General features: G+C 43.0%; 1 protein-coding gene across 6 annotated transcripts in view; it reads right to left on the bottom strand.

The window, feature by feature from the left end:
* Nucleotides 1-24,234, bottom strand: part of MAPK6 (mitogen-activated protein kinase 6) — a 28,354-nt gene extending 4,120 nt beyond the window's left edge. Inside the window, exons 1-3 of one of the 6 annotated variants that reach the window (XM_023934033.2) lie at nucleotides 24,026-24,234; nucleotides 3,719-4,927; nucleotides 2,938-3,082 (exon numbers count right to left, since the gene is read on the bottom strand). In XM_023934033.2, the coding sequence (XP_023789801.1) occupies nucleotides 2,938-3,082; nucleotides 3,719-4,273 (700 nt within the window). In that variant the 5' untranslated portion in view covers nucleotides 4,274-4,927; nucleotides 24,026-24,234. Of the gene's footprint in view, nucleotides 1-2,937; nucleotides 3,083-3,718; nucleotides 4,928-9,040; nucleotides 9,279-9,414; nucleotides 9,561-9,750; nucleotides 9,907-10,066; nucleotides 10,444-24,025 lie in introns of those variants that run through there. The other 5 variants (XM_086849815.1, XM_086849814.1, XM_086849816.1 and 2 more) reach the window with 5 other exon arrangements.
* Between the last annotated feature and the right edge of the window lie 388 nt (nucleotides 24,235-24,622).

The following is a 24,622-nucleotide window of genomic DNA, read 5'->3' as shown; positions in this document are numbered from 1 at the left end:
CCTGTAACAGAGGAAAGGCTGAAGTTCTGAATTTAAATGATAATAAATCTGAAGAGCTCTTAATAAATGCCATGGCGTACGAAGAATTACAAAGCTGCTACTCACAGATAAAGAGACCTAACCTTAAGATTTTGTAAGGGTGTTTTCACCATGGATGAGGCATTCTACAGCAATATCTTTTATTATACTCTATATACTGCAATCCTCCCCTTTCTACCTAATAAATGCAGTATTTGACCTCACTTTGAATTTTAAGTTCCTTATTAATAAGAACAATAGTAGTTTAGCTCAGAAAGACAATTTGCAGGCCACAACCATTTGTATTGTTATTCTGCTCTGAAATCCTGCATTAACTGTCAAGTGCAAGACAAAAATCCCCTGTTGGTTACATAGAGTGATACTCTTGAAAAAAATACTGTATTATGATTGTAATTATAATTCTCTTTTAACACCACCTGAAGTTACCCAGGATAAGAACAATAAGTGCCTATACAGCAGATCAATTTTGAATAATGAACAGCATCTATATTCAGTACTGGAGTACCCAGAAATATAACTTGCCAACTTCAGCTTGTTGTCCAGCTCCAAGAAGGATGTAGGATCCTAGAGATTCAACTAACAGATGAAATTATATAGGATTATTTGCACACCAGTGTTTCCTTCCTTCACCAAGCAGCTCTGGGCAATCACAAGCAATACTGATGTATGTGACAATAAATATAAAAATAAATGGGGCCAGCAAGGGACTGTACCATCTCCAAACCTTCACACTCTTCAGTTCACTTCAGTGCCTGCACAGCACAGCAGTCTGCACTGGACATCCTACCCCACACCTGCCAGGTGACTTCAAAAGCTGAGGCAAAGTCACCGCAGAAAATCTGACAGAGTTCCCCAAACGAATCAGTACTGCCTCGTGTTAACTTCTTTATTGGACTGAGAGAGCTGTTTTGTTCCACTTCAGACTACAACAAATTACTTAATATGATCTATCAGATGTTGTATTGCTTGTAATAATTTGCTGGAAAACAGATTTTACTGTGTAATTAGTACCATCCTAAAAATTAATCAGCTTTCTGTCCCCTATCAATGAAATAACCATTGCAAAATATTGATTTAGAACAAAAAAGAAGAGAAGTTGTTTGGAAAAGCTACTGAATTCCTCTGCCTCAACTTCTCTACCCTCACTTGTTCCACGAATTCTGCAGTATTAATCTGCATTCTTCCTTCCCATTCTCATCAGCTTTCTGAACAGCAGGATTCCTAAGGGATGGTTCAGAAGTACACAGGAAATTGCAATTAACTAAATCAATCCCTCCAAACAACTCTGCAAAGAACTTTATTCAGAGCCCCAGGGCAGAATAACTATCATATCTCCAACCATCCTCCTTTTCCAAATGCATGACAATCAAAAAATCCACTTTTCTTTAGATTTGGAAACTGTGGCAGTGCTAAACTTTCAGAGGGGTACATCTATACCTAAAATATTTTTCTAAGTATCTACTCAATCCAATTAAAATTAATATAATAATTAATTATATTAATTATATATAAACAATATAAACAAGCCTACAAACTTAGGATTTTGGTGACTAAGGCCAAGTTTTTTAACAGAATTCTCTCTGCACAGCTATTGGGCCAATAAAAAATTGTGACAAATACCGATGCTACTCAAAGGAAAAAAAGCCAAAATGCTAACAGTTGTGATCAATCTATGCTGAAGGATGAAATCTGCAGACTTTTTCCCATTAATTGCCAGCAGAAGTTCCTGATGCAATGGGAACCTAATAAATCTTGTATCAGCCAAGCATGTAGATAGTACTCTGGGGACATTACCCCAGTAGTTAGTAACTCAAAGAGTGAAAAACTCACTCCATGTTATAAGAGAAGCCTCTGCATGTATTAATTGCTGATTTACACCAAGTAATGCCTTCAAGTGACAGTTCTCTATTAACTACTATATGGGAAGAAGCTCTCAATTCCATTGCCCTTTCATGCAAAGCTAAGAATGACTGCAGAGGTGTGCTTGCAGTCCACACGTGTCTAGAGGAACATGAACTTTGAAATGCAAGCTTAGGTCTCAGAGGTTTTATCTATATTACTCCTGTAATTCAGGCCAACAGGAGCAAATCCAAGAGAGAGCCTGAATGAGACAGCTGCTGCTGAGCCCCCAGGGTGCACAAAAATAAGCATTTCAGAGGTATTTCAGCAGTTTACTCATCTACTCCCATGGACCAAGTGCATGCCAGCAGGTGGTGATCTCCTATAGCACAACCAACAGTTGCACTTTATCTAAAATGCTCTAGTTTGTGCTCTGAGCCAGGTCAGCAACATAGTACAGAACAGCCATCAAGAGACTGGCTCCAAAAATTTGCTCCTGATCCTAACCAAAGCTTTAATATAGATGCACCCAATGAGACCAGAGCATTGCTTCCTATCTCACCTGAAACAGTTGAAGGTTTGCTTGCTGTAGTGCAATTTTACACCTTTAAATCTATGCCCCTGGGGCTTAGTAATTTAAAATATAGAGAAGCAGGAAGTGATTAGGTTTACTACATAAAAAAAATAATTAATCTTTATGCATATGATGCTCAGGGTATTCATAATCTTCAAATACTCCCTGCATACACCAATTCACACATGTATCAGAACACTTCTTAGACAACCAATAAATTTAGCTTAACATAATTACAGATTTACCGTGTATGACTTCTACATTAAATTGTGATATTTATCTAAATACACACCACTACAAGTAATGAAATATTTAAATGTCTTCTGCTTTACAGATATATCAATTTATAGTGTATAGAAGTGTGTAATAATATAGCATATCCTGATAGTCAATGACTAGTTATGTTAGCCACGAGAACCAATCCTTCCTGAGGAAGATAATTAAGCACTGAATATGAATATGCACACTGATTTTATTCTACCCACCTGCAAAGAGGGTTTTCCCAGTCAGCATTTCAGCAAAGATGCAACCTGCAGCCCACATGTCAATGGCTTTAGTGTAGTTGTTAGGAGAAAGCAAAAGCCGGGGCGATCTGTACCATTTAGTAACCAATCCTTCAGAAAGATGGCCCTAATGAAATTAATTTAAAAAATTGATTAGATTTTTACAACTTATGGCTTTTTTTTTAATTTCTTATTTTTTAATGCACTACTAACAAGATTTTTTTAGTCTCAAGGTCCCAGGGATTATATTGTGTGTATTCTACTAAACCTTCTTTCTACCTTTACAAATATCTTTGTGAGTGAACAGCAGCAATATAGAAACATGATACTATTAGTAAAATGAGATATTGCAGCAAAACTTTCTCTTTCCCAGATGCCAAATAAATGCAGAGATGATACTGAACTCTCTTATGAAGCATCTAGACCAGGAGAACAGTATCTCTAAAGCAATCCCCCAAAGTAGCCACATTTGCACTATGAATGCACTACTTATAATCTTATCTAAGGCTTCTATAATGTAAATGTAACTAAGTGTTGCTCTTAATCTTGGGTTCTGTGTTCACTGTTAAAACTTTTGCTTTTCTGAACCCATTTAGTAAAAAAAAAAAAAAATTTAAAAATTAAAAAAAAATGAAGCTTGCTGTAGTCCTATCTGAGTCAAACCATGCTAAGGAGGCCTTCCTGTGATAAAAGGGAGAAAGATGCTATTTTAAGAAGGCACAGTTGTCAATGTATCACTTAGATATTCCCACTCTCTGCATACCTTGTGGGAATAATGAGGATCCATGATTCGTGCAAGACCGAAGTCACCAATCTTCAGCACCAAGTCTTCAGTATTAATGAAAAGATTAGCTGGTTTGAGATCTCTATGCAGAACATTTGCAGAGTGAATATACTTGAGCCCACGTAGCAGCTGGTACATGAAAAGTCTGGCATGATCTTCCAGTAAAGGGCCTTGCTCTAGCAAATTAGCCAGATCTGTCTCCATGTATTCCTGGACAATGTAAACACAGTTCAATTCTGTCAGGGAGCCCACATCATCTGTTAACTGGCTTCCACTGGGACCAAGAATTTCAAATACTTTGACAATGTTATCGTGGTCAAGTCTTCTAATAATTTTGATCTCACGTAGAGCATGTTTAACACTCTGGGGATCTGTAAGGACAATTTTCTTGACAGCTACTCTTTTGTCACAGTCATTATCGACAGCAGAAAAAACTAAGCCGTTTCCACCACAGCCCAGTGGTTTTAAGTCCATATACCGAGAGCCCAGATCAAAACCATGAATGTTCATGAGACTTTCAAATTTTTCTGCCATTTTAAAATTCTTTACGTTTTTCCTCAAACTACTAAGCTTCTGTAAACACACGGAGACACTTCCACTGGTATCTGAAGGAAAGGTCTTACAGAAAGGGAGAAGAAACACTTGGCTTTGACTGCAAGATGGTTTCTTGACACTCTCATTTCATTATGAGCCAGCCAGGCCTGTTGTGTCCCCTTGAATTTAGAGCCCGTAAGCTCTAGAACTCAAACCGAGCATAAGATAGAAAGATTGCAGCATTCATAGTTCAAGAAAGGTGCAGCATTTCTGCAGACATTAAAGAAAATACTCACAAGAAACTCAAACGGAATGAAATGACATACTATGCACTCAGCTCTACTGTGCTAATCTGGTTAACATTTAACAAAAATGTGAATAAATATGCACATAATAGGCTTCTATTAACATCCTCCTCCTCACAGTGCAGATACATTCAGTGTTGGACTGGTCCTGAGCAGCGTCATTCTATGGTGCTGGTAAGCACTATTTTTTTTTTCCTTCTTCCTCCTTTTTCTCTTCTTTGTTTACAGTCTAGTTAAATGGGAAACTGGCAGCTCTTGATTTACAAAAGATGCCTTCTGTTAATGATCAGGTGGCTCCAGCTCACCACAATCACAGTCAAAGCTACCATCCATTTTACTCCGTGGCAACCTGAAAAGCAGAGAAAAATACATCAGTACCCCAGCACGTACAAAAGCCTTCCTCCTCCCCCAACTCATTATGTTGTCCTAAATGTACAACTTATTTACTGTCCAGTTGCAAACCATAAAAAAAACCTAAACTAATTAGAACTTATATGTACTTTTCACATTTGTGGAGAAAAGCAATAATGACCAACCACCATTTCTGAAATATATATAGAGTGAACATTTTTGATGTAATCTATTGGATTTATGGTACACAACAAAAAAAAAAATCTTCCTGAGTTTTAATAAAGAGACTAACAAAACAAACTTGATAATTCTCCAATAGAGCTGTTAAGAGACAAGCCAGAAGCAACAGTATCCGTAGCATCTGTCAGCAAATTTTGGAACAATTCTTTTCACTAAACTTTTATTTGAAGACAAAATCAGGTTTTATTATTTCACCATAATAAGAGGTAACTAGGTACTGGTCACACAAAAAGGGTAAGGCTTGTACACTCCCCATATTTACTGAATATACAGCGCACACCCAATGCCACTTATAAAGCTTTAATCCTTGTGATTTTGGATAAAGTTTACCAACATCTCAAATAATAACTCTGCCTCTACAGACTCATTGTTACAGGAATCACAGGGGTAATTCATCAGACAAATATTACTACTTTATCAATTATTTCTACACCTATCCAACCTTACAAAGAAAAACTAGCAGCAAATACATTTTACAGAGTATCTGATATGTTCTACAGCCATTTCCCCTCACATATGGGCTCTTTCAGACCATGTCCAAAAAAAAAATTATTTTTTAATAGTGTAGTGAATTTACCTCCTATTTATGAAAAACTGAACTGGCAATTTTCTCAGTAAGTTCCTGTCAGCAATAGCAGAATGCAGTCATAAAGACCACATGGTGCATTTCCGTACAACATCCTCACTTCTTTCGAAAGTTCAAAAATGCCACAAAGGGAAGAGTCACAAGTGTATGCTACACAGTGTGGTAAGCTTTGGGCAATTCCACTTCAAGTCACTTGAATGTTCTTCCTCAACATGTATAGGTCACATCAAACCACTAAGTGCTTCCTGCTCAATCTTAGATTAACACATTTCAGCTCTTCACTCAGCTCTCTACCTAAATGTAAAGGTCTCCACACTATCCTAACACTTCAGAACTAATTATATGAATGTTTTCCTTTAAAACAGTGCTAGCCTTTCAGTGGGACAACTGGGAGCAAGCAAAACAAGTCTCCTCAGTCCTAACAGAACAGCAAGAGCAGCTGACAAGTTATTAACATATTTTAAATAATGGCCTCAATTCACTAAAGTAATCAGAATTGTAAAGAGAAAAAGGGGGGAAAAAAGGAAAGGCACACTGGCAGTGAGAAACAAGACTGTTTCAACACATTTAAATATTACCCTTCCTTTGGCTCAAGCCTGACTGTCAAGACACAGCCCCAATGCCCTGGGCTTGCTCACTCCCTCCTGCCACACACCACCTGCCCCCAGGAATGTGGACAGAACACAGGGAAGAACAAAACACATGCTTTCCTCTGCTCAGTTTTTATTCTTAAATAAAGATGACCAAATGTAGTATTTCTGAACTGAAAAGCATTGAGCTGCCCTCTACTGATGTGGCATATCCTGCCACAAGGGTGATCTTCAGGGCTTTTTATACTCAGCACATAGAACTTAAGATTGCCTTAAGATTCCTTTCTTTGTGGATTGGCAAGAGTCCTAATTTTAAACAGTGTTTTACAAGGGTTATCATAACCTCAGTACAAACAAAATGAGTTAACACTACTACTTTTCCCCAAACTATCTTGAACTTTTACCAATATTAAGACAGAGTGAGGACCCCTTTTAAAATACCCATGAATTTTTTTAAAGAACAAAAGTAAAATTTATCCCAAAGAGGACACCATCAATGACTACCCAACTGTGTTCACAATTATAAGACCCAGATGTCTAGTCTCTTGATTTTTAGCGTTTTTAAACCTGAAACTATTTTCTCACTCACATGTACTACTTTCAGGTTCACTCATTCTGAGCTGCTGCCTGAACAACAGTTTAAATCACCCCATTCACCTTTTATCCCAACACCCCCCCTAGTTTTTACGGAAATTAATTTTTGTACCAGTACTTCAAATTTCACATTAACTCGAGGTCCAAGGTCTCTGTTCACTTACCCTGCATTAAGCTGTATTTTACATTCTTTGGACCATCTACAACCACTTGTATTCTGCCTCATAATTAGGCTTATTGTTTCACACTGCTGATGTCTTCAACATGCAGCAATACTGAAACTGTTTGCACCAGCTGCGTGACACATCTGGAACCTCTCTTTTAGCTAGTTCCATTAAACAGCCCAGGAACAGATTCAAACCGATGCCCATCAGCAGCAAAGATTACAATCTACCACCTCTGCCAGAACTCAGATCTTACCCCCTGCTGCCGTGAGTGAATGCAGCTATGAAAGGACTGCTTCAGGGAGAAAGGGAACTATGGCTCACTTGGCTTCCTGAAGTAGGAGCCCTAAAATTTTCATTCTATATCTCTGCAATGATACATTTTTAAACATCAGTTTACAGCTATCCTTTGACAAGGTGTCCACTAATCAGTGTTCTCAGAGAGCATGCTATGATCTCCACAATCAGACTGATTTAGCTAAGAAAACAAATGCTGACAACATAAGCAACGAACCCTGAAGGTGCAGCCTTCGTTTGACCTGATCCTGCTCCAAACTTCCTATCTGTGAACGAATTACTTAAGTCCATGTTCTAGCCTCTTGAAATGTAAAACGGACTACTGTGTAAAAAAGGAGGGTTTATCATCCCAATTCATGCTAACACAGGCACTGACATTTTCATCCAGGCTGTCACAGTGCCACGACTACCAGGTTTTTTGTAAGTGATACTTTTACTCCTTCACACAAAGTTTAAAGAGGGAAACGCAAGATACCCGCTTCTGAAGTGGTTTACGACTATGGTTTTAAAATGGGTCAGTTCCTGGGAGAGGGTAACAGAAGTGACCCACAGAAGGGCTTTAAAATCATCCCTAGTGATGATCATCACACTTGGCCGGCTTCAGGCATTGCGCAAGCAGCCCCTTCAAACCACGCTCAACCCCAGCACGTGGATCTATCAGAGTTTTCAGGAAACAGGATGTACACCGAAACAGTCAGGTATGAGATGTTTACTTTGTCAGAAATACAAATAAGACCGAAAGATACCAGTTAATTTGATTATGCTGACCATATAATGATCAAATTATTACTCACAAGAGAAAGACCAAGAATGACTAATGACATTATACAACCTGCTAAGTACTATCCCTTCCACTAAAAAAATACGGGGCACAGAAGAACTTTTTTTTTAGATCAGCCACGTTGCAGTCAGTAGGCAGAGTGAGTCATCATCCAACTCACGAAACTGCTGCTTTCTAAAGCCTCCTACTTGCTCCCCACACTGTTTAGGGAACTCGGTGCTGGCAGTAAGCAAATGTTACTATTAGTTTATAAATCTTCTGAAGGATCTGTAGGAACACACAAGAACCCGGTGTACTTTTTTGTATCGTGTTTAAAAACGGTTTGGCTCTTTCTTTAGATAATAATAATAATAATCATGAAAAGTCTCCGGAAGAAGCCCACCATCAGCAGCTAACCACAGCCTTCTGCATCTCTGCAGACCTGCTAGCATCTGCTGTTCCACTGAACAGGTAACCAGTCAAGAGTGAATTCGAGATAACAACCACACAAACAAGGACTGAGCTTGAGCAAAGGGCTGAAAGTTCCCATTTTAGCTTTAGAGCACACGTTTTCTGAACGCAATTGCCAAACCAAAACGCACCTCTATTTTAAGCCACAACTTCCCGGAATTTGTAACTGGTTTATAAACACATAATGCTGCGACGACGTTATTTTTGTATACACACGTATATGTACATGCAAAGCTTGCTGGCAACAGCACTGGCCATACGACAAGACGCAGACCGCGGTTTCTTTTTCCACAACACAATCAAGAGCCATTGTGTCAGGCTGATCCCAAACGGCACTGAATTAGCCAGAAAAAGAGACACATCCTACAGACACCGAGCGAGAGCATCCTGCCTGCCTAGACAAGAGTACCTGTACCCCAAATCTCCAAACTCGGGCAGCCTCTCTTCAAGCCATTTCCATCGGGTGTTTCAAGCTACTTATTAAGAGCATGAAGTCACTTTTCCCACGAAAGGTTCCCGGAGCCTGCGGGCGCCCGGGAGCAGGAGCGAGCGGTACCTGTGCCCTATCTGCCGGCTCGCAGAACTGCGCTGAATGCAGCAGCAAAACTTCCGCAGGCGGTGGAGGCCGGGCCCCCCCGGCAAAGGACATCCTTCCTCCCGCCGCCCCCGGGCCGAGCAGCCTCGCCCGCCCGCGCCGCTGCTCCGGCCGCCCGGGCCGAGGGAGCCGCTCCGCCGTGCCGGGGGGCCGGCCCGGGCCCGGGCCCCGCCGCGGAGCAGCCCTACCTTCAAACGCCCTTCAGGCCGCGCCCGCCGCCCCCGGCACAGGCGGCCCCGGGCCCGGCGCCGCAGCCGCCGGCAGCGCCCCCCGCGCGGCCGCCCCCGCCCGCCCGGTCAGCGCCCGCTCGCCCCGCTCGGCCCCGCGGCCGCCGCAGTGCGGAGGGGCCGGGCCGGGCCGGACCCGGAGCCGGGCGGAGGGAGCCGGGCTGAACGGAACGGGCCGGGGGCGCCGCCGCCGCCGCCGCCGGGCGGGATGGAGGGAACAAAGCGCCTTTGTGCGGCGGGGCCGGGCCCGCGCGTGCGGCGGCCGAGACCCCCCGCGCCCCCCGCCCCCGCACTCACGGGCCTTCCCAGGCTCATCGGGGGTGCGCTGCTCACACGGCCGAGCCCCGCGGCCCCGCCACCGGCCCTCGCCCGGCGCCCGCCCGCCTCGCCGCAGTTGCCGCTGCCGCAGCCGCCGCCATGTAACCCGGCGCGGAGGGCAGGGAGGGGCGGCGCGGCGGCGGCTCCGCCCGCCGGGGGCGGCCCCGGGCGGCCCTCGGGGACGGGGGCGGGACGGGACGGGACGGGAGCAGCGCCCGGTGGCGGTGCGGGATGCGGTCCGGCGGGCGGCCGGGCTTGTCCCCGGCAAAGACAGAAACGCCATCCGCTCGCTCACCTCCTGCCGCGCCCGTCGGCCTGAGACGCGGCGCTCCCGCCGTGCCCAGCCGGCCCGAGGGGTTGAGCGCTCTCCAAGCACGGTTGAGTGGAGCACGGCACGGAGAGGCGGCGGGCGGAGCGGTGGGCACCGAAGGGAGCGCGGCCGCGGCTCTGCCCGCCCCGGTGGCGCCTGCGGCAGCCGAGCGGCCGAGCGGGAGGCCCAGCGGGGGCCCCGCCGGAGCAGCGCTGGCCCGGGGCTGGCGTGTGGGGGCTCCGGCAGCGACAGGCGGGGAAGAGCCCGGGTGCGCCCCGTTCAACTGGCCCGTCACGGAACGGTCCTCACGGCACAGAAACAAAAACAGTTGGAAGGCAACTGCAGCGGAGGCAGTTCCTTTCTCCGAAGGTGACACTTCGGCTCACATGTGCCGCGGTCTTCGTGTCATGGCGGATCTGAGCCTTCTCCCCACAAGCGCCTACAAACCTTTGCCATTGCTGTCACCTCTAGATACCACAAAGGATTTCTCGCTTCCTATTACCCCTTAACAGAGTCACTGAGAGTCTGCCTTTCCCCAAAACCGCAACTAATATAGCAAAATAAAGAAAAATAATGACAACTTTACATTTTTCCCCCTGAGACTTGTATACAGCAGTCTTTAGTAAGGAGAGGGAAGCACGAGGACACCAAGCCTCCAGGTATCAGAAGAGCCTTCTGCTTCTACTAACCCAGTTTCGGTACAACTGTCAAGGCAGGGTGCAGTTTTCCTACTGCAGTCCCTGATATGCCTTTTCAGTGCAGGATGACTCAAAAAAAAGATAAAACAATTAATACTCATTTTTTCCTGGTTAAACAGAGATTATTTATAGCTAGTACTAGGACAGAAGTTATATGAAATAGGGCTCTATTGCTCTGCTGCCATTTGGATAGAAATATCAAGTTCACCCTTGCACCTTTAGATCATGTAACTATCTTTTTTTTTTTAAATAAACAAGTCATATATCAACATCCAGAGATCTCCCTACTCAGCTTTTCTGAAGTTTTTAAAGTAACTTCTAAACTCTCTTCAATTATGCAGCAAACAGCTTCTGTTTCAATTAGTGAGATGCACTGCTAGCTCTGATATTGACCCCACTACCAGGAGAGGTGACCTGGGCCTTTGGTAGCACAGCAGTGTGCTAACAGCACACGTACAGAAGTCAGTAACCAAACAGACACTTTATATTACAATGCTTGCTAATTGACACGCAGCTCACCATGCTGCCAACAGTACAGAAAAGTCAGTAACAAAGCTGCAGTTCTTCTGCCCACCCAGCAAAACAGAGTTGGAAGATTACAGCTCTGCTGCTCCAGAAGGCCTGTATTTAAATACACTCCATACAGGAAAATCTGCAGGAGTGCATATTTGGAAGAGGTGATGTTAGGACAACAACCAGAGCCAAGCCACAGAGGAGTTTTTACTTGAATTAAAGGAAGAGATTTGGAGCTTAAAAAAAAAGGCAGGAGCAACAGTGGGAGCAGCAGTGGTTGTATGTCTAAATCCAGAGCTATTTAGTTAATTAAAGAACCCCTCCATCCATACAAAGTATTCTCATTATGAGAAACAAAAGAGCAAGCTGATCCTCAGATTCTAGAGTGCTGAAGTAAGAAAAATTTCATATTACATCCTTGAAACAGCACCTGTAGAGCCCATAATCTGTGTCCATTTGGGACTCCTTGCCAATATCCCCAGTGTCAATTCAGTCAGCTGGAGAAGTTGCACATCCATGGAGTTTGCTCTGCAGCAGCCTAGACTGTTTGCAAAGTAGTTTAACAAACACAGAGGAGGTTTGCTGTAAGTAGCAAGCTTCCTCACTTGGGTAGCACACACTCACTCATTAATCTCCTGTAGCCCAGAAGTGCCACCAGTTTGTGGGTTCTTAATTCATAAGTCATGAATTGCATTCTTTTTTTTCGCCTCCAAATTCTTTTCTCCCATTCCAACAGTGTAGTTTGTGGTAGGATTTAGTGAATGGGATCCTTCAATCTAGAAGAAAATCTTGCAATAAGGAAGAGCATGGTGCAGGAATATTAGTTGCCTTCAGCCTCACTATTTATAGAATTACAATACACATGGGAGTTGCTCAGAATTGTGTGTGACATGGCAATTTATAATTATATAATCCAAATTGCTAATCTGTTTTCAGATTTTTAATATCCTATTGATTAGGCTATAAATTACGGTGACAATTTTTTCCCACGTTTTCCACAAGAATGCAATTTCACAGCATGTAGATGATATGCTAGATGATGACAACCCATTCTAAAACACTGGCAGATATTAGCTGTCAGTGAAATGCAGAACAAGAAGAGAACTGGATTTCAAAGGTCATAAAGACCAGCAATTAAAAAATAATTAGAACTGCAGCAATGATTCATTTATTATATCCAAGTTCAAAAAGATCAAACAGTAAATTCCAGTGTAATATTTCAGTACTGTGTGTGAATTGTTACTTGTGGCATAAAAGGGAATGAAGTATTTTTTAAGTGTCCACACCCATTATGATTGGCAAGGGAAGAAAGATTTGGAGACGGTTTGAAAAGGTTGCCCAAGGTAACTTGGCAGCTCCAGGCTTTTGTCTCAGTTTCACTGCTTGATTTACACGTCCTCCCAGAAGAAGGGAAATGTAGCCTAGGATACATTTTTAAGGACTGACCATATTTTTTACTAAAGTCTAAGGTGAATTTTGCATGTGAATAGGGATGAGTTTAAAGGAGCAAATCTACTTATTAAAAGGGGATGGGGAGAGGTTCAAGAAACAATCAGTTTCCGTGGCCTCCTTGGCTTATTCCTGCTTATCTCTGCTCTGAGCCCTGAAATACAATTTAGTTTTCCCGGCACAGATCCCAAGAGTTTTGAATAGTTTGGGTCTCCTTTAACTGCTGCCTCCTCCAATCAGCCTAGTTCTTCTCTGTGTGTGTTAAGCAAAACCTTTAGATCACTTGCTCTTCCAGCTTTGTTTCATAGTGCTGATGTTCAGCACAAACAGGCCAGATAAATTTGAGTTTCACTGGCAGCCCAATAGCTCACATGGCTTCATTTCCTGGGCACCTTCATTTCCTGGAAGTGTCAGACAGTATCTTGCCATAATGGACTCAGGGTTTTTTTTATTTGTTCTCTCTAACACAAATGCATTTTTCTGTCAAGCACTCACTCTCTGGATTAGCAGACTTTAAAATTTTCCCTATAAATCTTTAAATATAATTCCAATCAGCATTATTACCAGATAACCACACAGAAGTTGCCATCTTACAAACTTTTAACAAATGTTTGTGCCAAGATCCCTTTTTAGTTGAAGTTTACTTGGTGGTAGGCAGAGCTGCCTGGGCACAGACAACATGCACAGACAGCAACCTCATTTGTGCTCACTTGGATGGACCTGACTTTGCTAGAGCAAGATTTGTACCATGTACATTCTGATCAGCAGAGAAAACTACGATGAGGACTTGGAATGAAGGAAAAAACCATACCCCAAGATCTGTATTCCTGTCTGAAACAGGAAATAGAAATATGGAAATAGAAAACAGAAATAGGAAATAGAAAATAGACAAACTGGAAAAGAACGGACCATTAACAGAGACCAATTCAAACCAGGGGCAGCAAAGTACAAAGGGCAAATGGAAGTGGAAGAAGAAAGTCACAGAAGATATTCAACTTTGAGGCTAGAAATAAATGGGTTACGTGGCATACTTTGGAAATTCTGTAGGACAAAAAGTCATTAAACACTTAGAACAAGTCATTCTTCCCCCTTGGTAGATCATCAGTGATCTAGGACACATTTGGTACAGCAGGCTGCATGCAGGCCCCCTGTTTAAAATCACACCGTTTTATTAAGTCAGGCAATTCCATTGCCTGCTTTTTCTGTTTTAAACAACACTCAGAGCAGGGGACAGAGCAGGAGTTGGCAAAGCCATGTCAATACAGAGAGAACAGGAAAGCTTAGAAAACTTGCCTTGTAGCTGGGTCATCACTGGAAGCATTAGCTGTGTGTAAGGCTGGAGCTCTCCCAGGTTCTCAGCCTTTCATCATTTCCTCATTAGTTTATCTTGCACAGAGACAGCTTGCACAGAATAGCAAACGTGCTGCAAAATATACTGAGGTAAGCAATTAAGGCTGTACGTGTGTTAGTTTAATTTTTTAAAGGATGACTAGTAAGAACATTTTCACACTTGGGTGCTCCAAGTGACCCAAGCTCCTTCTGACTTCCCAGCATGGGACATTGGAGGTGTGCTGGAGTCAGGCTGTAGATCCAATCAGTGGATGAATCTACAGCTGAGAAATACTCTACAGGAGGATAAGGCAAAGCGTGGGATGAAGTGTAAACAAGAAGTACCAAATGTTTTTGTCCCAGCACTTCAGGTGGAAGAAAATTCAGTGTGTGAAGGTTCTTCCCCATTCAGACCTTCAGCAAGGCACCATTCTCATCCTCACCTCCAAAACCTCAAGTGCAGTGGTTAGGAGAACACATCTGCCAACTGAAGTGGCACCAGAGCACAATTGTCTGAGGCTCTGTGCTGGTTATTGCATCAGCTGAAGTGCTGCTAGGGTTGAAAGGCAGCAGATATTATTTAAATATCTGTAATACCTGGACTGCACTAAGGTGGAGAGATACCCTGGAAGCAGGACTGGGTGCTCTCAGCAAAAAATACATTTGATTTTGGATCCCTACTGGAAAATGTGTCAGCTCTTGGGCAAGTTATGAAGGCCTGATGGTGGATTTCTATAGAACAGTTCTGTGTTTTTGTAGAACTATTGCATTTAATTGCAGAAATATACATATTGCTATGCAGAACTGTTCTTCATTCTTACAGCACTGTAAACCTTCCTACGTGTAGCATTTTGATTCCTATTGCATTACAGAGATAAAGCCTCTGGTGTGATTGTAAATACAGCTGGTGCTGCAGAGTTTGTCATTTACAGAGAACAAAAAATTGGACTAACATTCACAAACATTTTCATCCACACCAGAATCCTCTTAAAATACATTTACAGGGGGCAAAGCTCAATACAAATACGTGGGTATTGTGAAAAGAGGATGAAACAGGCTGCCTTGGGAGGCACTTTAAGAAACTGTGTGCCTTTGTGACTGCTCATCCTCAAATTCCATTTGCTCCACACACAGTGGTCCCCAGCGTGCCCCAGCTCACGGCTGCAGCTGTTTCACAGGCAAAGCAGCATGTTGGATGGCTCAAGATAAAGGGCCATGGGTGCCAGCAGGTCAGGGCAGGCCTGCAGGAGGCCGATAGGAGTTCTGCTGCTCGGGGTGTGTTTTGGCTGGGGCCAACACCCTTTTTCAGGGTTCCCAAAATAGCACTTATCAAAAGCAGCAGGTTGACTGGAAGCACACTGCTTCACGTAATGACTGCAACTGTCCCTGCCAGACTCCTACCCTCCTACCCCAGTCAGTCTCCTGAAGCTAAAGAGATGGAAAATCTAAGAAATATGAAAAAGCAGGGACTTTTTATAGAACATCTACCATCAAATTACATGGCAAATACTCAGCTTTGCAAAAGCTACCTCAACAACAACTTTTGTTGTATTGTCAGACAGCAAAGCCCAAAGTTTTCATTTCACTAACAAATACATTTTGGAAACACCTCCTCTCCATTAGTGATCTATAACTTTTTCTCAGCACATCTTGTACCATCTATTTCTTCTAAAGATTTCCACTAAAAACATATGGGACTATTCCCCACATTCCCCAACACTATTTATGTCTTGGCCTTCATTAAAATTTTCAAGGTTGTTTCAGATTTTTTCAGCTGTTTTGAGACACTTGCTGGGAGGGATTACATTTCCAAAGTATTTGTTTTCTCATGAAAACTGAGTTTTGCTTATGTGCCAGAATCAGCAGACATACTATAAATAGCTTTGGGTAGCTGACAGGAAATGATGCAAGATCTCAGGCCACTCTACAGAAGACAACTGTTTGAAGTGCCGAGGAAAGAAGGACTTGCACCATTGACTACAGCACAGGGGGAAAAATTTATGCGCAGAAGCATCATCTACTACAAAGTGTATTAGGCTTATGAAACACAAGACCTCTTATTACAACTCAAGCAAAAAGTATTTGCTTGCAATTATACTACAATGAGAAACAAGAAAATTAATTTTTCCTTTGAAGAGGAAAAACTGACCAGAATTGTCTAAACTCGCTTTGCCTTTTACTCTTGGGGAGAAAAGACACTCTCCTTAAATGCTACAAATGCCAACACACACACTGGAAATTCTCCAGGCTCTGACTGGTGCCAAACATTGGGATCATCTTCCTACCTTGGCATTTCCCACCAGCTTCAGCAAAGTCTCTTCCAAGTCAAAGTGTTTTAAATGGGCTCCAGTAGCAGATGCCTAAAGGCTAAGCTGTGTCTACCCATCTTATCTAAAGAACTCCCAGTTACTCTTTGCGGTAGTAATACAGAATGGAACATTAACTCCTGGTCTCATTTTGTGTCTATCAGTTCCCATGAGGATAAAGCACAATAATTTAACCCCCAATAAATGTTTTACTTGGAATAGGAGCAAACTCTCAGCATTCTTAAGTTTATGACAAAACTTTGAACAGCTGTAACCTTAACACGGTGACTCCAACCTTCACCTCCAGTACCAAGCTGGCTCCTTTTCCTAACAGCAGGAAGCTCCTCCCTGCCACACTTTGGCACCCTGGCTGACTGGAGAACATGCTACACATGGAGGGCTACTAAATTAGTGAGAAACACATAGTGTACCTGCCCAGCAGGTTGTTTTTTCAGTCAGTCAGTCTAGAGAGGGATGCATTTTACATTCCCACGTTGCAGGTGAGCATCCCACAAAGCAGGTGTGGACTGGCCTCCCTTCTGTACTGGGAGAGTGTCAGCATCAGGCACACAGCTCATCTCACACCATCATAACCCCCCCAGTGCTTTCTTCCCCAGAGACAGCATCAGCAGGCTTGCCTGGGACTTCTGCTGAGGTTTTACTTCAATAGACAATGGCATATTTGATCCCTCTCATGACTGTGGCTCAGAGGCATCCCACTTTCAGGAGTGGATGGTTTCTATGCAGGATTTTTGAGTTATCTGTTCTTCTGACAGACAGAAGAGCCTAGAAGCACTTCTACCTAGGAAAGGAATAAATAATACATGACACATTTTTTGTACTGAGTAACTCATTTTACCCATGATCTACACTTCTGTATGTCTGAAGAACAAATTATTTTCTTTTTTTTTTTTTTTTTTCAGTAGAGACATAAAATCTGTCTGCATCTTTGTTATTTTGGAAATGTAAGATTTATTACCTCTCTTACAGGTACAACAGTGTTGAAACTGGGTCATCCCAAACTTTTTCTAGCTAAGGCATAGACAAATGAAATCCATCTGTCCACATACATGCTGCAAGACAGAAAACCAAATCCACTTGTGAGTGGAAACTAACACATACACATACAGTGTGTGCAGGAGGAGAGCGGGAGAGAAGGTGGGCAAGGCTGTCAGCCTTTGCAGAGCTCAATGAGAGCTCCAGTGCCAGCTGGTGCAACTGTCCTTCATGACTTTAATTCTTCTCAGAAATACCTCCACTGGACACCCCAGTGCTGAGGAAGCACTGAGAAGCAGTCCTCAGCCCAGAAAGTTATCACATAGGGGTAAACATTTCATTGAAGGGTTACACCTAGAGGTTCTTTCATTATATAAATAGCAAGATTTACCCTGCAAGTGAACTGGAATTAAGAAAGATAAAGAAGTAGAGAAATCTGCTTATAAGTGCATCAGCATTCTCTTATCTCCAGCATATATTTAAACAGTTTTCAACTGCAAATTTCAACAGTCAAAAACTTTTAAATGAAAATGTAAGAGATACCCCATGGCCCTAAAGTTATGTTCTTTGAAAAGAAAAAGCTATTCCTCCCTCGTTCTTTGTGTCTTATGAAACACAAGAGAACCGTTTAAGCCTCAATTAAAATAAAACCAATTCCTGATAAAATTATTTTAGTAAACACGAAAAGTTGCTAACCATTATCTCATATTTCTTCTTATTGTTTAATCAGGACACTCCCAAAACAAAAGCAATCAAGATGACTCAAAGAAGATGAGTTCCAACCTTTGGACCAGCTGTGATTGCAATCCTCGGTTCTCATGATTGCTGCAATTCTGCAGACTCCGACACGATGATAGAGTTCACGTGTGCTCCATGACCTACTGCAGCACTGCCCTGGGTGCCAGCAAGAGCTGCTCCACGGTTCCTGTGTGTAATCTGATGTGCCCAGCTCACAAAACAGCTGACAGACCTTCTTATGCCCCCTTGCACCCACAATGGCAGAGGTCAGGTACACAAACCCTTTCACTTGACAAGGCCGGGCTGCAGTTCTTACTTGGCCACCAAAGCAATCAAGGACCAGTTTAGCCACCACACAAGACTGAGCAAACTCTTCCTGTGTCTTGAAATGGTGGCCCAGGGGTGTAAGACTGCAGCTTACAAACCTATCCCCTTTTTCTTGCTATTAACTTTTCCAGGGCAGCTTGTCTATCCTGGATTTCTGTGTTGGGAAAGGTATATCCCCAAAATCAAGGATACAGAAACCCAGCCCTTGCCTTCAGAGTTAAACCATACTGCCAGGGCTGCATTAGGGATTGTATCACCACTGCCCAAGCTATCCTCCTCCAGGGGCAGCTCCAAAGAGGACTCAGCACTCCCAAGCCTGTCTGTCAGAGATGCTTGACAAAGACTTCACAAAACAGCACAGTATTTGTCAAAACCAAGGTGGTGATTTCCCCCTCAAGCCAACCAAAGTTTGAAGATGCCAGCTGTTTATTTTCTCCTGACAGACTACCCAAGCTGGTATTTCCACAACTGCATGGACTATCTAGATACTTCCTCGAAGCACAGAGTGAAGTGAGATTGTTATGGTTTGTGATAATAGCCCTATTTCAATAATTAAGGCAACTCATTTGCTTGTAGTAAAATTGCTTCAAGGACAACATGTACAATTTGCGATCAAAGTACTGCCCTGTACCCCATGTTCATCATCCCAGGTCCAAAGAAGTTTATTAGTAAACAATAGCAATGTAATCATTGCTAGGCAGCAGGGAGGCAGAGGCAGGGCCTGAGCAGGCTGCTGGCAGCTAAGAAACAGCAACAAAGAACCTGCGGGGACTGCTGAAATCAAGGGAAGCAGCAGGGCAGTAATGGAAACTTTTGAACCTTTTCACACAGAGGAACAAGAAGATTTGTCTTTCTGATTGCTGAAATGTTTCAGATAGCAGGAGAACATGGGAATATAGGCCTTCATGACAACTAGCAAACTTCTCTGACCTTGGAAGGGAGCTCCATGTGGCATGACAATCACAGTAATCAGAACAAGCTCTATCTGCTCTGATACAGCTTTTGTGCAGGAGCAGATATTCCCTTTTCTCCTCACAAGTGCTCAGTGCTCTCCTTCATTCATTGCACATTCAGTGCTCACCCGATTACCAGCAACTGGATACTGAGAAAAGCCAAAATCAGTGTACTGCCTTATGAGCTGTTCATCACGTATTGCCCCAGTCGGAGGACAGAACCATCAGCATTTAAGGGCTCTGCAAATAACCATTAAATTAATTTCTACAATCTGAAAGAATGTCAGAATGTTATCATTCCCACTGTTCTGAACTGAGTCACAAAAGAACAAGGTCAATGTAGCCCTTAATAGCAGATTTAAGATTACTAGAACTAAAATTTGCAAAGGTTTTGTACTTTATTTCACAATTCAACTTTCCAACACACTTTTCAAAGTCCTTGGTCCTGGCACCAAGTACAGATCCCCAGAGCTCTGAATTCTGAGTTTGCAAGTTATTCTAGGCTTTGTCCAGGCAGTTCTTTGTCCATGCCCAGCATCAGAAGCCCCCAAGTACCTGAGCTTGTACACCCCGAGTCTGCACACCCTCTGTGCCAATCTCTCCACTCCCTCTCAGAGCCCATCTAGTTTCTCCAAGTCTCTTCCCATTTCCTGGTTTCTATTTTCTTTTCTCCTGTTCAGTTCAAATCTCATTTTTACAAGCTTTCTCTCCAAACCTATTTCTGAAAAGTTCCCTACCTATTTCGTCCTTGTTTCTTCCACATGAGTCAGGTAGGTCCTGGAGCCAACAGGAACCACTGAAAGCAATACATGGGAGGAACAGTCCACTTAAATTCAATTAAGGTGCCCAATCCCAACATAGCCTGTAGAAGCCTGTGGATGCAGTCACAGGAAAATTTCTGTTCAGGAGTTGTGTGGGCTGGAGCACACCCAGGACTCACAGCATGGGAATTAATCTGCTAACAGATCTCTCAGTCTGCAAAACCTGAGGTCTGCAGTTTGTGAACACCAAGAAAGATAAAACATGCATTTTTGATTCTGGATTTCAAGAATGCCCTCCTCTTCTGAAACAGGCAAGAGTCTTTTAAAAGCCTTTTTTGTTGTTGTTTGCTTGTTTTTAAGTAGGGCAAAATCAGTGGTCTCCTTTGTTCCAGTTCTTGTAAAATAAACTAAACGTTCCAGCAAAGTTCAGATTTGGAAATCTACCTGGCACAAAAATGTTTCCATGTGAAGAACTAGCTGTCAGCAAAGTCATGGTCTACCAAAAGAACCTTGCCCAAGCCACCAAGAGGCTGCAAGTGTCCAAGTGCTGTGGCCCTGCTCTGCCATGCACGGAATGGGCACACTCACATGGTCTCCCCCAGCAGAAGGTGCACAGAAAGCTAACAGGGGCTGCCTCACCTCACCTCCTCCTCGTGTTCTTCGTGTTCTATCTGTCAAGGATGGTGGTGGTGAAAGTCTTGCTGCCCAGGAACGCATTAAGGAGGAAAAGAAGTGGCTCTGTCAGTGCCCACCCCATGGGTGGGTGACAGGTTGGGGGAGCACAGGTTGCCAGGGAGTGAGGGGCACCTCTGCTGTGATGCAGAGGATTTTTCCCATTCAAGCTTCTCTTCCCCTTCACACACCTATTTTGGGAAAAGTCCCTCAGCAAAGCAGAAGGCTGTAAGAAATATCCCATTCTCCAGGACAAAGATTTTTCCTGTTCTTTTGCTCCAACGTGTGGCCACACAGCCCCTCTCACCTGCCAAAGCCTGCTGCTCGCCTGGTGTCCTGCTGCAGACCCCACACTCCTCCCTGCACCTCTGCTGCAGGGCTGTGGGACAGCCAGTACCAGGGCAGGCAGGGGACAGAGTAACGGGGACACACACAGCCATTAGGGGAATGCAACACTGAAGGAGAGGGGAGGCTAAGTGTTTAAATAATCTCCATCACCACCTTCTCTGTAATCTCAGGTTTTGGCTGATTGGAGCCAAAGAGAGATGGACAGAAACTACATGTGACTGTTTGCAGGGGAGGAGGAGGAGAAAGTCAGCAATAGCCCGGCTTTCTGATGGTTACAGAGTCTGTAATTTCATTTTCTTTCCATTGTATCCTATATGAAAAGCATTCCAAGTTGTGCCACACCCCCTAAATCCTATTAAATAAAACTAGACCTCGTTAAGCTGTTTTCCAGTGTGTCAAGTTCAGGTTTTGTGGCTCTGTTTGACAGTTTTCCATTAACTCCCAACTGAGCAGAGGCAGCCAGGTCACTGAGCACCAGGAGAGCAGGACTCCTCGCCCAGGTGCCTTGCCTGGGTTCAGTGTGCTTCTGGGAGCCTGCCTCTCCATCCTCAGCAGAGTGTGTCCCACCGCTGTGTCACTCAGCAGCAGGCAGGTGTGAGCAGGACAGCTCGAGGAGAGCCAGCTCCTGCCACAGCTCCTGCTGCAGGGGTTAATGCTGCAGCACATCTGTGAGGCCACCAGTGCCACACCACTGTCACCTGCGGGACCCCGACTGGCTCACCTGCAGAGCAACACAGATGCCTGGAGCCCTCCAGCATCACACTGCCTGTGGTGGCAGGGAGAATACAGCAAATGCTTCCCCAAACCCACCCTTGTGATATTTAAAACACGCTTTGATCTGTGGTGCTGCTGGTGAAATATACCTGAGAATCTATCTGAAGTATACAGAAAATAACCTGAGTCCCCAGTCTACCTTCAGTTGTATTTTTCTTGAAGCTCTGAGGCTTCTCTCCCTCTGCAGAGCAAACACAGCACTTGCAGGAATAAAGCTGCACTTATGTAAGTTTCTGAGAATGCCAAGTTGAAAGTCTGACAGAAGAAAAACTTCTGGTAAAAACCTATTTTTTGTCTTTTCAAGAGATCTAATCTATCTTCTGTGCATTCCTGACCTTCAGAAAGCATTTTCATCTCACACATTAAGTATAACAATCCTCTTAACAGGGAACATTTTGTTAGAGCTTTAAATTGGGTTACGTAAATTATTTGTAGTTCTGACAGCAGGTTTCTCTTCCGTCCACGAGGACAGTTGTTATGAGCTTGCTACAAGGTTCATTTGCAATCACTGCAGATAATCATCTGAAGGGACTGTTTGGAAGGAGATTTTATCTGGGGCACATGCTACAAGTTTGTCAAGGGTTCTTATAAAAGCAGCATTTTTGCCAAATAATTTGCAGTACAGTAACATGCTTGAGAATTAAGACATCCCTGATGAGGATGGTAAGCTGAGTGAACAAAAGCTTTTCTATCTTTAACAAACTTTAGGAAGTACAAAACACAAAGGGAAAAAACCCAACAATATATTTGTGTATAGGTGGTACTGAGCATGTCTCAATCCATGGTTTTACTTTTGTTGACTGCAGTAGGAATTTCAAACAGTCAGGATGAGCCTCTCTTTTCACAATAGGTACTTGTTCAGAAAAAAACAGTAGAAAAAATATTCAGAAATTGCAGCACTTCTTTTAGCATTATATTAGAGCAGTCAGTGACTTACAAACACACTTTCCTGTCTTTTCATTCTTTTTTCTCCCCAGCCCCTAGACAGGCATGGATTTAGACACTGGTTTTGAATGGGAAGAGTTCTCTGGCAGCAGAGCCCTCCTGCCTCCCTTTCTCTTATCCCTGGTAAGGCTGATTGGGGAAAAAAGTTTCTACTGATTTCATCATAGGTGGGAAAAGAAATGCATCATTAATAAATTTGGATTGATATTTAGGTTTCCTGTTATATCTATGAGCTCTTAACACCTCTCCTCCACAATAAAGCAATAAAACAATATTTTGTTAAAATTGGAAGTATTTTGCTTGGCTTTAAGAACAACTATTTACTAAAACAAAATTTTAAAATTAAAACTTTCAAATGAAAATATAGACATTTAATTTTTAAGTCTTTATAAGAGCATTTCAGATTTTTTTTCTCCCTAAGCAACAAGAAGAAAAGGTTTCATTCCATGCTAAATACAAGCCAATCCAGTAAACCTGATTTCTACACTCCTTCTGGCATTTTTGCACCACTACAACAGTGGTGCAAAAACCAACAAACTATTCTGCAACATCAGAGTACTCCAAGGAGAGACATTTTCAAGGAGGAGAAAACCTGTAGGTCTGTAAACCACACACACACATGCACAAACACAAGAGCCATGCAAAAGGTGCTCAGCAGAGAGGACCTTTACCCACAAAACTTAACATCTACTAGCATTTCCAAATCCGCCCAAGAATGCTTTACCTTGCTATTTCCAATTGTATTGAGCTAATTGATGGTGTTTTATTTTTCCCTCTCCTTCTTTATTCAATGCCAAACGTTTATTTTCAGCAGTCTATACAGAGTTGTCTCGTGGTTTTATTAGCAATCTTTCTTAAAATACTCTATCTGCAGAGAATGCAATGCTGTAGGGCTTCTAGGGACAACATTAGTACTTCTAGGGGCAATGTTAGCTATTCCTATGGACTATCTAGAGACACTAGCTGATTAATATGAAACTATTTTATTTCTATTAAAGACAATCTATTATTATTTTGGCAATTCTCAAAGAGAAGGAGGTGTTTCTAAGTGTTAGTTAGAAAGATTAATCTTTTCACTTCTTTCTCTCTAAACAAACAGATCCCATGGGAGAATACACACAGACATTTAACTTACCATTACTGCAGCTATCTTTTGAATTCCTCAGTATCATTAATATTTAAGCAAAAAGATCAGAACAAGCAATTATCCTAATGATACCACACCAGAACTAACAAAGTAGTTTTTAAAAGGTCATCCAGAAGAAGTGAGAAGGTCAACCAGAAAACACGAGGCAGGAATAGCTGTGCTCCGATGAGGAGGGGAAGGTTATGTTGCTGTGATATGAGTAGTGCACAGCTGTTACTCTAGTAATAATTCATCATATTAATATTTAAATGAGAGGAGGAGGAGAAGGGCACGAGATTGTGTGTGACTCAATGGTCCCTCCCTGTCCTCAAGCAGAAAAATAGGCCACCAATACAGAAAGAGCATTAGGAGCTGCAGAGTGGGAAGATTTGTTTTCATCACCTCATGAGTAAAAGTGGGCAAACTAGTCCCTGAAGAAGTCTAGAAATTATTTTGCTTTTTACTAGCAAGTCAAATTCTGTTTCTAGCCTCAGAAGCAGCCACTGCCTAATGAACAAATGGATCCAGCAATCAGTGCTCCAGGCCTGCGCATGGTGTTTCTTGGATTTCAGTGTATTTCCAGCAAGCCTCTACACTTCCTCCAAA

This window comes from Cyanistes caeruleus, chromosome 13, assembly GCF_971803275.1.
Source record: "Cyanistes caeruleus chromosome 13, bCyaCae1.hap1.1, whole genome shotgun sequence".
Classification (NCBI taxonomy): domain Eukaryota; kingdom Metazoa; phylum Chordata; class Aves; order Passeriformes; family Paridae; genus Cyanistes; species Cyanistes caeruleus.
The sequence above is the reverse complement of the archived record's forward strand: the minus strand, read 5'-3'. Positions and strand labels throughout refer to the sequence as shown.